The 16,201-nt window shown below is 30.4% G+C and overlaps 6 protein-coding genes across 10 annotated transcripts; 2 read left to right on the top strand and 4 right to left on the bottom strand.

Annotated features, from left to right (window-relative positions):
* Positions 1-1,233: 1,233 nt before the first annotated feature.
* On the bottom strand, positions 1,234-2,836 carry Pgls (6-phosphogluconolactonase). The gene is made up of 4 exons (XM_034321802.2): positions 2,695-2,836; positions 2,112-2,312; positions 1,745-2,028; positions 1,234-1,660 (listed from the first exon to the last, which is right to left on the bottom strand). The coding sequence occupies exons 1-4, from the start codon at positions 2,813-2,815 to the stop codon at positions 1,553-1,555; spliced, it is 714 nt and encodes a 237-aa protein (XP_034177693.1). The 5' UTR covers positions 2,816-2,836; the 3' UTR covers positions 1,234-1,552.
* Bem46 (abhydrolase domain containing 13-like protein Bem46) lies at positions 2,776-6,570 on the top strand. Of its 3 annotated transcripts, none has more exons than XM_034321772.2 (6): positions 2,776-2,918; positions 3,409-3,630; positions 3,704-3,935; positions 4,011-4,204; positions 4,275-4,435; positions 4,517-6,570. In XM_034321772.2, exons 2-6 carry the CDS (start codon positions 3,465-3,467, stop codon positions 4,784-4,786), a joined length of 1,023 nt encoding a protein of 340 aa, XP_034177663.1. In that variant the 5' UTR covers positions 2,776-2,918; positions 3,409-3,464; the 3' UTR covers positions 4,787-6,570. The 3 variants fall into 3 exon arrangements, with proteins under 3 accessions (XP_034177663.1, XP_034177656.1, XP_034177672.1); XM_034321765.2 differs by having other exon boundaries at positions 2,782-2,918; positions 3,336-3,630; XM_034321781.2 differs by lacking the exon at positions 3,409-3,630 and having other exon boundaries at positions 2,783-2,918.
* LOC117602999 (uncharacterized) lies at positions 4,468-7,971 on the bottom strand. The gene is made up of 4 exons (XM_034321681.2): positions 7,830-7,971; positions 6,636-7,726; positions 6,383-6,570; positions 4,468-6,308 (listed from the first exon to the last, which is right to left on the bottom strand). Exons 1-4 carry the CDS (start codon positions 7,936-7,938, stop codon positions 6,038-6,040), a joined length of 1,659 nt encoding a protein of 552 aa, XP_034177572.2. The 5' UTR covers positions 7,939-7,971; the 3' UTR covers positions 4,468-6,037.
* LOC117603031 (uncharacterized) lies at positions 7,955-9,736 on the bottom strand. Of its 2 annotated transcripts, none has more exons than XM_034321733.2 (3): positions 9,598-9,736; positions 8,279-9,484; positions 7,955-8,091 (listed from the first exon to the last, which is right to left on the bottom strand). In XM_034321733.2, exons 1-3 carry the CDS (start codon positions 9,664-9,666, stop codon positions 8,005-8,007), a joined length of 1,362 nt encoding a protein of 453 aa, XP_034177624.2. In that variant the 5' UTR covers positions 9,667-9,736; the 3' UTR covers positions 7,955-8,004. The 2 variants fall into 2 exon arrangements, with proteins under 2 accessions (XP_034177624.2, XP_034177634.2); XM_034321743.2 differs by having other exon boundaries at positions 7,956-8,091; positions 8,251-9,484.
* Positions 9,659-13,888, top strand: LOC117602959 (armadillo repeat-containing protein 8). 2 transcript variants are annotated; one of them, XM_034321616.2, is made up of 10 exons: positions 9,659-9,792; positions 10,126-10,307; positions 10,432-10,505; positions 10,604-11,054; positions 11,115-11,609; positions 11,673-11,964; positions 12,103-12,626; positions 12,799-12,965; positions 13,051-13,325; positions 13,751-13,888. In XM_034321616.2, the coding sequence occupies exons 2-9, from the start codon at positions 10,281-10,283 to the stop codon at positions 13,085-13,087; spliced, it is 2,067 nt and encodes a 688-aa protein (XP_034177507.1). In that variant the 5' UTR covers positions 9,659-9,792; positions 10,126-10,280; the 3' UTR covers positions 13,088-13,325; positions 13,751-13,888. The 2 variants fall into 2 exon arrangements, with proteins under 2 accessions (XP_034177507.1, XP_076546157.1); XM_076690042.1 differs by having other exon boundaries at positions 11,115-11,964.
* ICA69 (islet cell autoantigen 1-like protein) lies at positions 13,449-15,859 on the bottom strand. The gene is made up of 6 exons (XM_034321704.2): positions 15,834-15,859; positions 15,394-15,662; positions 14,978-15,320; positions 14,625-14,900; positions 13,950-14,562; positions 13,449-13,865 (listed from the first exon to the last, which is right to left on the bottom strand). The coding sequence occupies exons 1-6, from the start codon at positions 15,842-15,844 to the stop codon at positions 13,746-13,748; spliced, it is 1,632 nt and encodes a 543-aa protein (XP_034177595.2). The 5' UTR covers positions 15,845-15,859; the 3' UTR covers positions 13,449-13,745.
* Between the last annotated feature and the right edge of the window lie 342 nt (positions 15,860-16,201).

Genomic DNA, 16,201 nt, shown 5'->3' with positions numbered 1-16,201 from the left:
GCACGTTTCATTAATCCTTTTTATAATTTATATATTAAACTTGTTTCAATGCTGGATATTATATTCTTACGTCTATTATTTCCAACATAATCAGTTGTGTAATGTAATGAACTTTGTGAACAAGTTGTGTACATCATGTATGCTATAAATATGTAAATTTAGGCTTTACAGTAGTATATCGCAAAATAGCATTGTAATCAAATTTGTTTACATTTCTCTTTCAAATAATTGCAAAAATGACGGTGTTAAAGAAAAAAAGAAACAATACTTTTACAACTTACTCTTTCATATATGTGTAAGGTATTATCTACAATATAAATTCTTGAAATTCAAGGTACCTCGCCACATCTTCATCTTTCGCATAACGTAAACGGAACTATTAAAATTATAAAACTCTTTCTTCTTCGGGTAATTGTAGCATCTACACGTTAAAAGTACATTGTACTTTTCAAGAACTATTTTGTAAATAATGCTTACGAATTTGAAGAAAAAGAAAACTTTACAAGATTATTTTATTGCGTCTCGTGAAAGTAAAATGTTTCACTATATGAAATATGATTGCTAAATTATGATAAAGCCGACAAGTCTTACGAAAAACAGATAATTTTTTAGTTCTTTTTATGGATATCCATGTATACGTAAGATATTTGTAAAAAAAATAAACATAATTTATAAATTATTGTAAAAATTTAGTTAATTGACATCGGTTATTGAATATGACTGATAAGAGATATCAAGAGTTTAAATATGTAGACACAAATAATATTCCTGTCTCAAGTAATACAATATTTCGCTTAGGAATAAAAAAAAGCATATAAAAATAATCGTTTTTTTGCTCTATATCTAATTATCCATATTTATTAATTTTATGTAAATCACCAAAGAATATCTTACAATGCCGGACATTTTTGATTGCATTATACTTGATATGTCTACTTCTGTATACAAATAACGATAATTACGATATTTATTCTTACAAATAAATTAATTGTATAAAAATTTTAAATTATTTTATTAACTATCTTTCATTTTTATATCATATTCATTTAAATAAAGTAGTGAATAGTAATCGTTCCAAAGATCATGAAAATATATTTGTTTTCGTATTGAATTTTTTTTTTATATCTTCATAAAAATAAATATTGCTTTGAAGAGATTTCTTCGTCATAAACTTATTGAGATAATTTATTAAATTGCAGTTTCATAGTGATAAAAAATAAGTTATACATTGAAAAAAACGTATTATTTTATATTTTGTACTTATTTCATGTATACAAATATAAATGGAAAAAATAAAATATCCGAAAATTGTTGTATTGAAATACACAAACAGAGAATAACAAAATATTTTAAACGATATTAACGTTATAATAAACAAATATCATCTTTGAGCAACAGTTCACAAAAAAATGCTTTCATTTAAATGTTTATCTATTAGCCATTTTAAGTAAGATGCACGTATGTATACAAAAGTATGCCTGAGATAGCTGTTGAGCATCAGAATAAGATATTTAAGTGGAATGTTATAGTCAACTTTAAGCAAATATGTTATTTAGGCTTGTAATAATTTTGATGAATCTTCATCTAGGATCCAGTACAATTCTCCATTGTGCGGTTGTACACGAGCAGCTGGCAAATTTTCTTTATCTTGCAAAATTCTCTGCGAGATATTAAATATTAATAGTAATATTTCTATAAACATAAGTTACAAATTAGTCTTCTTAATCTCTGATAAAATAATCACCTTCACAATTTCAGCTTTGCTAGATCCAACAACAGTAAATATGCATTTTTTTGCATTATTGATTACAGGAAGAGTTAGAGTGATACGAGATGGAGGAGGTTTAGGGGAATCATTAATAGGACAAACCCACAAACTTGATTCGTTCAAAAGCTTATGACCAGGAAACAGAGAACACGTATGTCCATCTGGACCTACTCCCAAAAGGAGCACATCAAAACATGGGAGACGGTCAGGAGGAAAAAATACAGACATCTTCTTAATATAATCTTTTGCGGCATCTTCGGCTATAAGTAGGACAATGAATTTGATTATATAATCATTACTTAAAACGTATAGAAAAGAAAAGTTTTTAAAAACATTAGTTTACCAGATAGATCAGGATTTATTTTTATGAACTGATCTTCAGTCACTGGTATTTTTCCAATCAACTTTGACTTATATTCTCCGTAAGTTGAGTCATTACTATCAAAAGGAACAATTCTTTCATCACAGAAGAAGAAATACCATTTACTCCAGTCAGTTGTAATATTAGGTAAACTCTGTGCCAATAAGTTAACCACAGAGCCCCCTGATAAAAATAAGTATTTCATGATTCATTATCAAATGATTATTTTAATAAAAAGAAAGTAATTTATGTTTTAAAGGTTACATATTTAATGAATATTAAGTATAGCTTACTAAGAAGTAAGTGAAAGCTAAACTAAAAGTGAAAAAATATTGTTATGTATTTATACTTTAAAGATAATATACATGCAATTAGAATGAAATTAAAACATTAATTATACAAATTTTTCTATACGTTGTTCGTAACTTATAGTCGTATAAGATTCCACAAATTTTCATTTAAAATCCTATGTAGAAAATTTTAAAGCAATGCAGCTAATCGTTAATAATAATTTTAGTATTTTTCAAGCTGTAATTTAAACTAATATTTGTTCGAAACATGTCACCTGATAATCCAACTTTAAGTGTATCACCGTTGGCGAATGCCTCTTCGGCACTCGTTTGAAGAAGGTTAGACAAATATGACACTATGATACAATTCTGAGGCTCGATTAGTATCTTCTCCATTATTTATCGGTAAATTTTTAACAGCACTTAAATTTAGTAAGTGCAAAATTAACCAAGAACTCGTTATGGAGAATGGAAGTTGTGCAGAGTGTAGAGATGCAAGGTAGTATTAGTTATATAGCCTCAGTTAACAGTAATCAGAATACAGCATTGGACATTTACAATGACACGTGATAAACTCATGATAACTATCTCCTAAACGTTACTATGATTACGCGAACAGTTCATTCACATAAGAATCTATTTTTCGTGTATATGAAAACGCGATATAAAGTAATATTATTTACTAAAAAATTCTGTTTTGGATACTTGCTGGCGGGACACATTTTTTTAATATAACCTATGTTCAAACTACCATAATGTCGATTGAAATTGAAATAATATAATGAGTTTCTTTGTAAACTCTGATATAATAAACTTATTTATAAAGCAAAATATATTTATTTATTAGTTTAATTAAAGTCCATAATTCTAAGGTGGATTTTATATTTATGAAATGAATTGCGATAACAAATTGTAGATTATAAGATTTCTAATGCTAACTGGAATACTATAATCAAGTCAGAATGCATAATATTATATATTTAATAAAGATAGAAGTGCATTAGATGATTATTAATCAATTATTTGGAAGAACAAGACAACAATCATGTCATTTTGTGTGCGACTTGCGCGCAGCAAACCCATACGTTTGTTAGGAGGTATTGCAATGAAATGTTGGGCTTTCTCTGGGACTTACATACTTGCCTGTTTTCTTTTATATTGGTTGTACGGTGGAATCTCTGCCTTCTTTCTCCTTTGTTTCGCTACTACAGGTATACGTTTGTATTTCAATAAAAAAAATCTTAAAGGTATTAGATATATATTATAATTAATATATCTTTGTAGGTATATTATATCACAGAGAAGATCAACTTGTATATCGTCCAGAATGGCCAGCTAATTCCAGGGTATATGTTCCTGCACCTTCGATATTTAATTTACCTTATCAAAGTATATATACTAGATCAAAAGATGGTACAATGTTACACATGTTCTTTATTTCTCAACCAGAAGATAAAGCAAAAAAGGTGCCTACTATATTATTTCTTCATGGCAATGCCGGTAATATGGGACATAGGTTAATATTTTTCACTTACATCAAACATGTAATTTTATGTTAACAGTTTGGATTAAAATTTTCAATTTATTTTAGACTTCAAAATGCAGTTGGATTGTATCACAATATTCAATGTAATATTTTGATGCTAGAGTATAGAGGGTATGGATTATCACAAGGTTCACCATCCGAGGAGGGTTTATACATGGATGCTTGTGCTGGAATTGATTATTTGTCCAGTAGAACTGATATAAATACAAGTGAAATAATTGTGTTTGGTAGATCATTAGGTACTTCATTAGGCTACATTCATTTTATACATCCATAAGTGTGTTATTCAACTGGTTTCGTTTTTTATAGGCGGAGCGGTAGCAATCAATTTAGCTACAAAGCCGGAAAATTTTCAAAGAATTTGGTGCCTTATTGTCGAAAATACTTTTACCAGTATTCCTGATATGGCTGCATACCTTTTTGGATCAAGATTTTTACAATATCTACCACTCTTCCTGTATAAAAATAAGGTATAATATTTGCTTATCGTATTTCATACAGCTTATTTTTTTTTTGCGATGAAAGGAAACTAATTATTACTAAATTTATAGTATTTATCGATTCACAAAGTGCGATCAGTAACGGTACCTACGTTATTCATTTCTGGTTTGGCGGATACATTGGTGCCACCGCGTATGATGCAAGAACTTCATAAGAATTGCAGAAGTTCGTGTAAAAATATACTTTCTATTTCGGGAGGTACTCATAATGAAACATGGTGTCAGCCAGGATATTATCAAAATATATGTAACTTCTTAAGTGAGTTAAGAGAGAATCCTGTTCAAGTGACATCCAGTCATTGGCAAATAGATGACATATAATTAGAAATACAAAGTTCATTTTGCGTCCAAAGCGGTAACTATATTTTAAATGATCCATTACTAAGGTCAGTATATTCTAATAGATAACAAATTTAATTTAGCGTACACGAATATATTAAAAGTTTCAATTGTGATCATTATTTTCAATGAAAACATAATTTAGCTCATAACTAACGGGGATCAATATTCTATCGAAATAATTAGAGCGATATTGAACAAAATGTAATGCTTCGAATCATCAAATTATTATATTACTCGAATTTAGCAAAATATTTATTTGAAACAAAACGTGTGAATAATGAAATAACTAAGTCCTTCCAATGTTAAAAGTATCTCGTTAACGTCGTCAGTGGATAAGAAACATTTAGATAGTTTTAACCTCACTGTTTTCATCGAAAGTGGGCTGTTTTTATATTTTAAAATATGTTGTGTACAGGGTATTTCCGATGTAATGGCACAACCAAAAGGGATGAATCTACACAAAAAAGTAAGTTAAAAATGCATTAAAATTCCTGTATTTCAAAAAATTTTAAAAACCTACCATAAAGAATTGGCGCCATCTTGTATTAGGTGTTAAAAATGAGCTTTTTTTTGTTTTACCGATAGGGAGTGCAAAAAATATATTTATAGTTATCCTTATCAACACTAGACGGCGCTTTTGTACAGTGGCGGGTTTTTTTTTAAACATTCAAAATTTAAATCAATTTTCGACTTACTTTTTCATATTCACCCTCTTTTTGGTTTTGTCCCATCAAGTTGGAAATATCCTGTATAAATGCAGAAGTGCTAATGTATGTATGTGAGTGAATTTAAGAATACATTTTAGGTGTGTATAGGTATTTATTTTCATTCTTTTATAAGATACAATATATGCATTAAAATACGCGTATGTATGTATTTATTTATATGTACAGTGTATTCGAAATAATATTTCATTTATTTTTATCTTTGAATAACATTTACATTTTCTCTGCATTCAAAAATAAAATTGATCGAATACGTACAAAATAGCATACTTAAAAAATTAAGGATTTTTATCGGGTAGTAGAAAATAACTTTTTCAAACGAAATAATCATTATCTTATAGCTTTTTAAATATGTTTGAAATTAGTAATATTAAATAAATACTTTTGTTGTATTTTATAATTAGTTAAAAATGTACGACACATAATTTTACATTACTTATTTACAAATTATATCATTATAAAAAATATAAGACAGATAAATTTATATAATAGAGAGTAATAAATATTAAAACTTCCTATTAATTCTCCTCTTTTTGATAGCAATTTTTTGTGTCCAAATAATGCCTATTATTATTAAACTTGATAATACAGTTAGAGCTATTCCCATAACAATTAACCAACCAGTACTCGACTCAAATGTTACTTTCTTATCTACTACATTATCAACCTTCATTATGAGATTTTCATTCAAGTTTGACATATTACAAAAAATTTGTTCTTTCCAACCATACCAATGTACCATTCTGATATTTGATATTTGTGGAGGCCAAGCGCACCTAATGAGATACAATAAGAAGTATTAATTAATTAATCTTGTTACTTTGAGAAAATTATGTGCTGAAATATATACCGTAGATTATCTAGAAGATCAGGCCGTGTGAAATACAGGCTTGGTATTAAATCATTTAACATCCATTGTAGAGAACAATTACATTTGAATGGATTTCCTTGCAAATTGATATCAAGTACTACTGAAGTATCACTGTTCATAACTAACTCTTGTGACACGTAGGAAAGTCGGTTGTTCCTCAGATCCAACTGATGGGAAAAATATTTATTATTCTTTGTCAAGTGGCATTTTGGCTTAAAATTATAAAACTTACAAAACATAATTTTAAGTGTTTCAATGCATCTTCGTGAATGAAAGATAACATTTCATTATTGGATATAGTAACTCTGATACAATCTGTTGGAGGCATTCTGAAGTGTGTAAACGTATCCTTGTCAATAGTCTTCAAAGTACTTATATTACTTGCAATAAACGAGTGTAATTGTAAATCCGAACGAAACGTTAAGTTTTGAATCGGATTTTTGCTAACGTTAAGTTCAAGCAAGAGTGGAAAATTTTGAACAGACAATGACTCAGGGATATACTGCAATTTATTGTTAGACAAATCTAACTTTCTTAGATTCTTGAGTAAAGTATTTGGAAAATCATATAATGTGTTTCCAGCGACATTCAAATCCGTTAACTCGTTCAATTTTGTTATATTTTTATATATTTCAGAAATATTATTGTACTCTATATTTAGTACTTTAAGCTGAGATGATTCATAAAATATTTCTGCAATCTGATTATGTCCAGAATGTAGTTTTATTAAAGACTTTGGAAATATTCGTATATCCAGCGAAGTAAGGAAATTGTTGTTTATAGAGATCATTTTCAATGAGTTTAGACGTGTTAAACTATAGTCCATCAAAGAATGAATTCTATTAAATGATAGGTCTAGATATTGCAGATTTGGTAACAGTTCAAAGAATTTCTTAGGTAAACTGGATATGTTATTATGAGACAAAGTGAGATAAATAATATTTACTGTAGTTTTGTCTGCTACACTTTCTACTGTATGAATATGATTATGGCTAACATTTAACGTTAATAATGTAGGAAGTACTTTCAGTAACGAATCATCAAAAACTGTTAGTTTATTTTTAGAAAGATTTAAATCTTCAAGATTACTCAAATCTATAAATATGCTTGTATGTATCGTTTCCATAAGATTTTCAGATAAATCTAAACTTTTCACAGGTTTTAATTTCTTCAGTAGATGTTCAGGTAAGTTACTTATATTATTATTTGATAAAATAAGTTTGTTGAGTGATCGATATCCATTTAATGTTAGCAAATCAGCAATTAGCATATCATTGTTTTCCAAATCTTTTCCATGGCAATCAATAATAGGCCCTTCGTTTACTGAAATATACCAAATAAATGTAGTATTCAATTAATACGCTATTTGCGAATGCATAATTTTTTTTTTTTCTTTCATTTAGAAATATAAAATAATTCAACTTACTTGCAGTCAAACACAAACATGTTGAACATATTTCACATGCAAAACGTTGTGTTATACATAAAATATAAAATCCAATTAAATATAAATGAATAAACATTATATTCTTCATTATGTTCTCATTATATTATAACTTAATACACATTAACCACTTGCAACAGTTACAGTATGATTACTATTACTCATATTTAGGGTGTAACATGCGTTCGGTTTCAGTGATAACATATCTGATAAACTTGGCAAGTGAATGTGTATCTATTTCATCCTACATCATACTTGGAATCAGATAATTTCAGTTTACAGATAAAATATACAGAGTTGATTTAATAAGCATTATATAAACTACTTGTAAAATAGTAATTTTTTTAAATACTTTATACGCAATATCATCTCTAAATTAAAAAAAATAAAAAAAAGTACATACTCAGTATAAATTGTAAAATATGTTATACTTTTTTGAAAAAGTTCATTAGAGTTGTTTGTTTATTATTTTTCTTCCCTTTTATTTCTGGATGTGGTTCAGGTACTACAGTTTTCTTTGATTCTACAACTTCTGATTCATCCTCGGAACAACTTTCATAAACATGCACTTTTTTTGTTACAAGAAAGCCATCTTCTTCAAACGTTTGATCTACTGTTTTCAAAACTTTACGTTTTCCGTTTTCAACTTTAGCCTGCGGTGGAGTATCAGAAGATACTTTTACAGGAGGAATAGTTTCAGGTGAAGATTCTTTTTTTCGTTCTTCATCAGATATCAGTTCCACATTTTCTTCTTTATCATCCGTATCGCTGGAATCACTCTGGATTGTAATGCGTTTTCGTCTTTTTGTAGCAGAACTAATATCCTTGCTTCGATTACGTTTCTTCCCGTGTCGATTTTTATTTCGTTCTTTCTTATTTTCTAAAATAGTTTCTTTTTCTGTAATATCTTTTAATACACAATCGGTATTTGTGTTAGATTCTGGAGATGCTGTATTTTTAACTTTTTCTTCAATTTTATTTTGTTGGAGAAAGCTACTGAGCCCACCTTGTGCATTCTTTTTCTGTGGTTTGGGTACATCTTCCTTTGACAATGTTTGCTTTGTAGAATCTGTTTCTACTTTCTTTGTGTTAGACAATGTTGAAATAGTTTTCTGCTTATTAGCAACTTTCCCAAAAAGACTATCAAAGCCTTTCTTCTGAGCATTTTTCTTTTTATCCATTGATTTTTTCTCTGGGCTTATTTCTTCTTTCATTTTGACCGGTTCGGATACATAGTTTATTTTTTCTTCGGAAACAGGCTGTACTTCATTTGATTTTGCACCCCAGCGTAATATATGCATTTCCTCGTTACTGCGTTCGTTACTTTCGATACATTTAATTGCACTATATCTGACGTCTCCATCATCTGTCATTTCCAGTAACTGTACTTTAGCAAGTGCCTTTTGAAGGCTGTAAATATGTTCGGATAGAATTTTAGCATATTTCTCTTCGGCTGTAGCTAAATCCTTTTCTTTAACAACTTCAACACGCATGCCATCATCGTGTAAAATGCCCATCAATAAGAAAGTACAATCAAAACTTTTCTCTTCTTTGTATCGTTGCCAGAACTTCCATAAAATTTGCTTGGCCATATCAACATGAACTTCCAGTTCTTTACTTAACCACTTGTAAGTTACCTAAAATTATTTTGAACATCAAATACTTTAAGAATATTTATGTTAAAAATTTTGAAATTTCTGTAAGGTTTGAAGGATGAACAATCTGAAGAATATTAAATAGAGATACTTACCACTTTATCATCATCAAATATATATCCAGCTACAGTTTCTAAATATTTGTCCAGCGATTCTATAATCATATTTAACTGAATTTTTATTGTATCTCTAAATAATTATAAGTTTTGTGTTAGGTTATGTATTTCTTTCCTTAAGGGCGCCAAACGGTTTGGAGTTTTCAAGATACCAATTATTCAAAGATCACTATGGTATGTATGCTGAAAAAAATTTGTTATTTTTCAAATATTAATTTAAATAACAAGAACATCTATATAATAAATGAAGTTTCCCTAATCTTTTTGTATTAAAATTTCACTTTATAAATAAATTAAAAAATCAGAATACATTTATTGACAGTATATTTAATCATTGATAAATTGACACGGTGTTAGAAAACAATTATGTGTCATTTTAATATTGTATATATGTACTTTATTTACATTCTCGTAAAAGGATTTGAAAATTGACGTTTATTTTACTAGACGTTATAGTAGAATATTTATATCATTGTGGCAATACTAAGTTAGTGAACATTTTTTCAGAACGCAAATTTCATCAATTAGAAGAGCGGGCGTTCTTATGACAAACAAAGTTAATTGCCGGATGTGCAGGTTCCTCGTGGTGATCCGTTTATTCATTGCAGAATAAATTTGAGTGATTGCTATAATATTTTGATGATAATTGAAAAAAAAGAAGTATGGTCTCGGTAATGCAGCCATTCATGGTGAGTGGACAACATTGAAAAGACAAAACTCGTTACCGGTTTATCTTCTGCTTTTGACAATGGCAATATATTTTCTTATTTTCATCCTGACATTCTGAAACGTAAATAACTGATTATATCATAGGATGTTGAGAGTTCAAGAAGTTACATCGATGAACTGTACTCCCTGGATCCTCAAAAATGCTTAGAGGCTATTATGTGAGTAAAAATGGTACTTAACCTCTGAATTTGTTTACTAAAAGTTTTCCTGAAATCTGTACGTTATCATTAGTTAATATTTCTATTATAATTTTTAGATGCCTTAAGAACTCTGTGATTGGAAGTAACAGACAGAAAGGTTCGGTAATAGCTCAAGGTGTAGTACCTCGTTTATTACAACTTCTTGGTGATTCCGCTGATAGAATTGGAGATAATATAAGATTGGAGGCTGCTGTGACCTTAGGTTCTCTAGCCAAAGGAACAGATCAACATGTACTGGCACTCATAGACCTTGGTGTAGTGCCGTTGCTTTTTCAGGTTATATTATCTACACCAGTGTCAGAGACACCCTTAGAAGGAAAACCAAAAGTAACAGATTTGTTAAATGAAGCGTGCTTGCGTTGTTTACGTACGGTATTTCAACATCCAGCAGCTCCGGTTCACTCCATATATCAAGACCCTGCATTGGTACCAAGATTGGTATCTTTAGCGAATCAATCTGTTACTTGTCAAATTTGTGTAGCAACAATTTTAACAACAGCATGCAAGGTAAAGTTATAAAAATTCTATTACACGATCAGCAATAACGATTTATATTATTTTTATTAGACAACAGAAGATCAAAATGCATTATCAAAAGGTGGCGCAGTGGAGACATTAGCAATGCAATTGGATTCGCCATTACCTGATGTACAGTTATCAGCTTTGGCTTGTTTGGCTAATATGTGTTATAAAAATTACAGGGTATGCGTTATGGTCGCTTCGGCGACTACGAGTAACACGCCGCAAGGTAGACTCGTACCCGTAGCATTAGGACAATTAATGGGTCGCGAGAAGAGCTCCTTAATTCAACTTGAGGCTGCGAGATGCGTCACATATATGCATAGAACCGGGGTTTTGTTGTACAAAGATCCAAGAATTATATACCGAGCCTTGCCCTGTTTAGTGAGACTCTGTCACAGAGATCATCCTCCTCGCGAAAGAGTGGCTGCAGCTGAAACTTTAGCTTTTCTTACCGAGGTTAATACCGAATTACAACGTCTAGCTTCCATAAGTAATCATTTAATTCCTACACTGGCAGAACTTCTACGACCTCATCCGCATGTAAGTATCATGGTACTTATTAATGTATCTATTTGTATGTATATCGTTATTAATATCTTCCAGGTACAAGATGCAACGTTAACACAAGATATGCGACAAGCCGCGTTCAGAGCATTTGCATCTCTCGGTGCTAACGACGAGGATATTAGAAAACGTATTATCGAGACAGAGAGTCTTATGGAACAAGTGGTAGCAGGTCTTCAGGATCCTGGAGGTTCTCATGTACGTTTAGCAGCAGTTAGGTGTTTACATTCTCTTTCTAGAAGTGTTCAACAACTGAGAACAACTTTTCAAGATCATGCCGTTTGGAGACCATTGATGCAATTGTTACACGGAGCTGATAAAGGATTAGAGGGTAAAATATGATAATAAGATAATAAGTATTTGTTGGAGAAAATTTCTTTATATGAAACATCTATGAAAATATTTAATACTTATCAACAATTAGTAATGATACTTATTATTACGTAGTAAATACGTTTGTATTATATAGGTAGAGGCGAAAGCGAAGTTGATTTATTAACCGTTGCTTCAAGTACTTTATGTAACTTATTACTGGAATTTAGTCCGAGCAAAGAACCGATATTGGAGTCTGGAGGAATAGAATTGCTGTGTTCGCTTACAAAACGGTGTACACCAGCGTTACGATTAAATGGAATTTGGGCTTTAATGAACGTGGCTTTTCAAGCCGAGCAACAAGTGAAATTACAAATTTTACAATGCCTGGGAACCGATCAAATATTTTGCCTTCTGGCGGATCAGGACATACCTGTTTTAATGAAAACGTTAGGTTTATTAAGAAACTTGCTCTCTACAAAAGCACATATAGATCGTATAATGGGAGAACACGCAGCGCACGTTATGCAAGCTGTCATATTAGTTTTAGAAGATCCAAGACATCCGGCAGATGTTAAAGAGCAAGCTCTCTGTATTTTAGCAAATGTAGCTGATGGTATTCGAGCAAAAGATCATATTATGGCTAACGAAGACGTGCTTAAAAAGCTTATGGATTATATGGTGTGTGAAAATATTACTTTCTTATCTTCTATAATACATTTAATTTTCTTTATATTTTCTCTTTCCATATTAGGAATAATACGACATATATCGGTTCCTGTTTGATATTTATAAGCAACACTAATATTTTATCAAAGTAATAGAAATTTTATAATTTCTTATATTCATTCAGATGCATAGTAACGTGAAGCTGCAGGTTGCAGCAGTCTTTTGTGTGTGCAATCTAGTCAGGAGGGAAGAGCCTGGTGCTGCTCAACGGCAGGCACGTTTAAAAGAATTGGGTTTTTATCGTATTCTACAACAATTACGGCAAAGCAAGGATCATCAATTATATGAAAAGTATGATAATACTTTTTTAACATCTTATCATTTTAACAAGGCCTTAAGTTATAAATGTTACGAAAATATTTCTGATTGTTTTCAGGGTCAGAACTGCCGTAAACGAATTTTACGATGCCTAAATTTCAAACGTATTAATGAATAAAGTGAAGTTTTGATTGAAAATTCTTTGATGCGTGAATTACAGTTATATTCAGGTGTTAACACTGTGATCCTGTACTTTTTTAATGCATAAGCATTTTATATTTATACAGAAAAGATATAAAAGCAATATCTCTGGCGATGTAACGTGCTTATGTTGTATTTATTTAATTTAAAAAGAGAAATGCAGAATATGATATTTCAGTATATTGAAAAAAGGTACGCATTACACAATAATTGTATCATAAATTTTCTAAACATGGATTGTTTTTATACAATGATAATATTAAAGAAGTTTACTGAAAAGATTTTAACTGTGAAAGTAATAACGAATTACAAATAGGAAAAATATTTGACTAGTATGTTTATAAACTATCAGATCTTATTTCTTTGGTGTGGTAACTGAAAATGATACAAAATTTAAATATTTTTGATTATCTTACAGTTTTCATTAAATCTTAAAAAAGCTCGGAATGTTAAGTTTTAAATTATAAATATTAAGTATCAGTACAAACACAATGAACAAATAATGTCTGAACATTGTTTGAAAAAATAAAAACGTATGCTCTGACTGTTGCTATAAATTGCAACTGAATATAAATAATAATAGTAATAATACATTATAACCGTTTGAAAAATTCAAGCAGATGCATTGCTGTCATTAGAAAGATTTTCCATTGGATTATTAGCTAATGGGTCCAATTCAGCAAATAAGTCCAACCATGAATTACCCTTTTGCTTTCCACTTTTACTCGATTTCTAAAACAAACAAAAAAATCGATGGATAATTACAATGAAAAGGTAATATTTAACAACCAATAAATACCATTAATTTTTACTTACTTTGTCACCTGTGTTAGTAGTAAGTATACTCTTCTGTCCAATACCAAGTGCCGCATCCCCTAAACTTTGTTTCAAAATATTTGGTGGTAAAAAAGTATCATTAGACATTGCCGCCTCCCATTCGCTTTCAGTATTTTGTTTATCGCCAAATAGGTCATTTAAAAGAACGATATTTTCTGATGTGAGAGACTGCAACGATTGTTCCCCTTGATTTTGTACTTCTAAAGAAAAATCAGTCAAATCAAAGTTTGTATCTGATTTATCAAATATGTCCATCGTTAAACTTTCGTCAAATGTAATTTGATTTCCTTCTTCTGTACTTTTAGTTGATTGTTTATTGTTACGACACATATTATTATCTAAAGTTAAACTTTTAAAAAGTTCATCAACATCGTCTTTATGCTTTATGTTAGAAGTGGATTCTGTGACTCCGTTCTTTGAAGAACTAGAATCCATATCTAATCCTTCTAATTCTAATATATTCTTCGTTTCACATTCTATGTCTAATAATTTTTCATCCTGTTTGTTACTTTCAACTGTGCCTTGTGTAGTAGGTTTAACTTCTTCGGCCTCCTCGACATTATCATGAAAATCCATATCAAAAAATGATAATCTGTAACAGAAGATAACATCATTATTCTAATTACTAGTACTTTTATTAAACTAATAACTTACTTGTCTTTATCATCAAGATCGTCATCGCCTCCTGTTTCTTGGGCCAGTTTAGTCGAAGTTTCAGCAAGCTCTCTTACAACCATGAAATCGTATCGTTGATAGCCCTTAAAACTGCTCGCTATCGTTGAATATGCTTGGGCAGATTTTTTAGTAAAATTCAGAAGCGTGCTTTGATATAAAACCAAGGCATGACTGAACATGTTACATCTTGCTGCTGCTAATAGATCTACCTTTTGAAGACAATCCAAAGCCAAGTTGTCAAAGACTATCTTCCCCCTGAATTAATATAAATATGTAAATACATGAAATTAAGTATCGAGTACTGTTAATAAAAAAATATATATTCTACTTACTGTCTAACACGTGTTTGAACTTTGCGAAATCTTTCCAGCTGTTTCGACGTATCTGGATCTAATTCTTGGGAGATGTTCTTCATCCATGACAGAGCTGCTCTGTACTCTGTGCGAGATTTTTCCATCGCTTGAACCTTTTGCAATGTATCTTCGATAGCTCTTTGCCTAAACGTTTCTACTTCTTGATATAAACGGCCAAGCGGAGCTCTGAGGGCAAGCCTTTGTTGCCCGGAATAAGACAACGATTTTCCAACTGCTGACATCATCTTGCCGGCTCTAGTTTTGTCTTGTTTACCGGCATCTTTCAGAAATCTTCCCATTGCATTCTCTTCCTGTGCAAGGGCTATGTAAAATTTTACATTATAATTATCTCTGTTATTTGTTAATTTTTCTTTTCTTGAATAATCTAAACTTACTACATAATCTCTCTTGATATTTGTCAATAACCCTTTGCAAGTAAGAGCAAGACTCTTGAATACTACGAAATAATTCTAATTTGGCATCCAACTCTGCGTCGGATGCTACTATACAATCATCTTCTTTCTTTCCCAATTTTCGTGACAAAGCTTGCTTGGTGACCCAAAACTGATGTTGCATTTTTGTTATAGCAGAATCGTCATGCATGTTGGTTCTCTGTACCCAACAGTCAAAAGCATTCCCTGATACACCTGATCCATTCTTGTTACTAAAAATGAAGAACATGTTAATGTTATTAAGAATTCTTCAAAACACAATGAAAAATATAAAAATTAATATACAATTATAAATTTGTAGGTAGGCACCTTACCTATAATGTTCTAATGAATATAAACTTTCTTAAACAACATAATTTTATAATAAACATTATAGGACTTACTATGTATTCATGGTGAAGATTATTAGTTTAAAATGGGAATTGTGGTTAACGTTCGTGACCCAAAAGTAACTTTGAAACGTTATTTAAAATAACAAATCATTTACACGTATCATATTTATTTAATAAACATATTTAATGGTCTAGAATGAATTAAACACAGAACGCTTAAGTTTTAATGGGTGCAAGAATACGAACACATCCTCTTCCTGTCAACTTGACAGAAGCAGATAACCACAGATAACAAGAAGCCCCTTTAAACTTTACTCAGTGACTATAGATAAAAAAAGACTGCACATGCCTTTGTTCTCGAGTAATCTTGACTTTAGGGGTCCTAAACATCCCCGCGTGAGGTATGGATGAACAGAACA

This window comes from Osmia lignaria, chromosome 9, assembly GCF_051020975.1.
Source record: "Osmia lignaria lignaria isolate PbOS001 chromosome 9, iyOsmLign1, whole genome shotgun sequence".
Taxonomy (NCBI): domain Eukaryota; kingdom Metazoa; phylum Arthropoda; class Insecta; order Hymenoptera; family Megachilidae; genus Osmia; species Osmia lignaria.
This window is presented reverse-complemented; position numbering and strand designations above follow the sequence as displayed.

Excerpts from the sequence above, each read along its gene's own strand:
- Pgls (XM_034321802.2), bottom strand. The coding sequence starts at position 2,815 with ATGGAGAAGATACTAATCGAGCCTCAGAATTGTATCATAGTGTCATAT. Across the intron at positions 2,313-2,694 it reads ACTTAAAGTTGGATTATCAG|GGGGCTCTGTGGTTAACTTA; the intron begins GTGACATGTTTC and ends TATTTTTATCAG. Across the intron at positions 2,029-2,111 it reads AATAAATCCTGATCTATCTG|CCGAAGATGCCGCAAAAGAT; the intron begins GTAAACTAATGT and ends TCCTACTTATAG.
- Bem46 (XM_034321772.2), top strand. The coding sequence starts at position 3,465 with ATGTCATTTTGTGTGCGACTTGCGCGCAGCAAACCCATACGTTTGTTA. Across the intron at positions 3,631-3,703 it reads CCTTTGTTTCGCTACTACAG|GTATATTATATCACAGAGAA; the intron begins GTATACGTTTGT and ends ATATCTTTGTAG. Across the intron at positions 4,436-4,516 it reads TCTTCCTGTATAAAAATAAG|TATTTATCGATTCACAAAGT; the intron begins GTATAATATTTG and ends CTAAATTTATAG.
- LOC117602999 (XM_034321681.2), bottom strand. The coding sequence starts at position 7,938 with ATGAAGAATATAATGTTTATTCATTTATATTTAATTGGATTTTATATT. Across the intron at positions 7,727-7,829 it reads ATGTTTGTGTTTGACTGCAA|TAAACGAAGGGCCTATTATT; the intron begins GTAAGTTGAATT and ends GGTATATTTCAG. Across the intron at positions 6,571-6,635 it reads AACACTTAAAATTATGTTTT|TTGGATCTGAGGAACAACCG; the intron begins GTAAGTTTTATA and ends TTTTCCCATCAG.
- LOC117603031 (XM_034321733.2), bottom strand. The coding sequence starts at position 9,666 with ATGATTATAGAATCGCTGGACAAATATTTAGAAACTGTAGCTGGATAT. Across the intron at positions 9,485-9,597 it reads TATTTGATGATGATAAAGTG|GTAACTTACAAGTGGTTAAG; the intron begins GTAAGTATCTCT and ends AAATAATTTTAG. Across the intron at positions 8,092-8,278 it reads TAATGAACTTTTTCAAAAAA|GATGAAATAGATACACATTC; the intron begins GTATAACATATT and ends AGTATGATGTAG.
- LOC117602959 (XM_076690042.1), top strand. The coding sequence starts at position 10,281 with ATGGTCTCGGTAATGCAGCCATTCATG. Across the intron at positions 11,055-11,114 it reads TTTTAACAACAGCATGCAAG|ACAACAGAAGATCAAAATGC; the intron begins GTAAAGTTATAA and ends TATTTTTATTAG. Across the intron at positions 12,966-13,050 it reads GATCATCAATTATATGAAAA|GGTCAGAACTGCCGTAAACG; the intron begins GTATGATAATAC and ends GATTGTTTTCAG.
- ICA69 (XM_034321704.2), bottom strand. Across the intron at positions 15,321-15,393 it reads ATATCAAGAGAGATTATGTA|CCCTTGCACAGGAAGAGAAT; the intron begins GTAAGTTTAGAT and ends AATTTTACATAG. Across the intron at positions 14,901-14,977 it reads GTTCAAACACGTGTTAGACA|GGGGAAGATAGTCTTTGACA; the intron begins GTAAGTAGAATA and ends ATATTAATTCAG.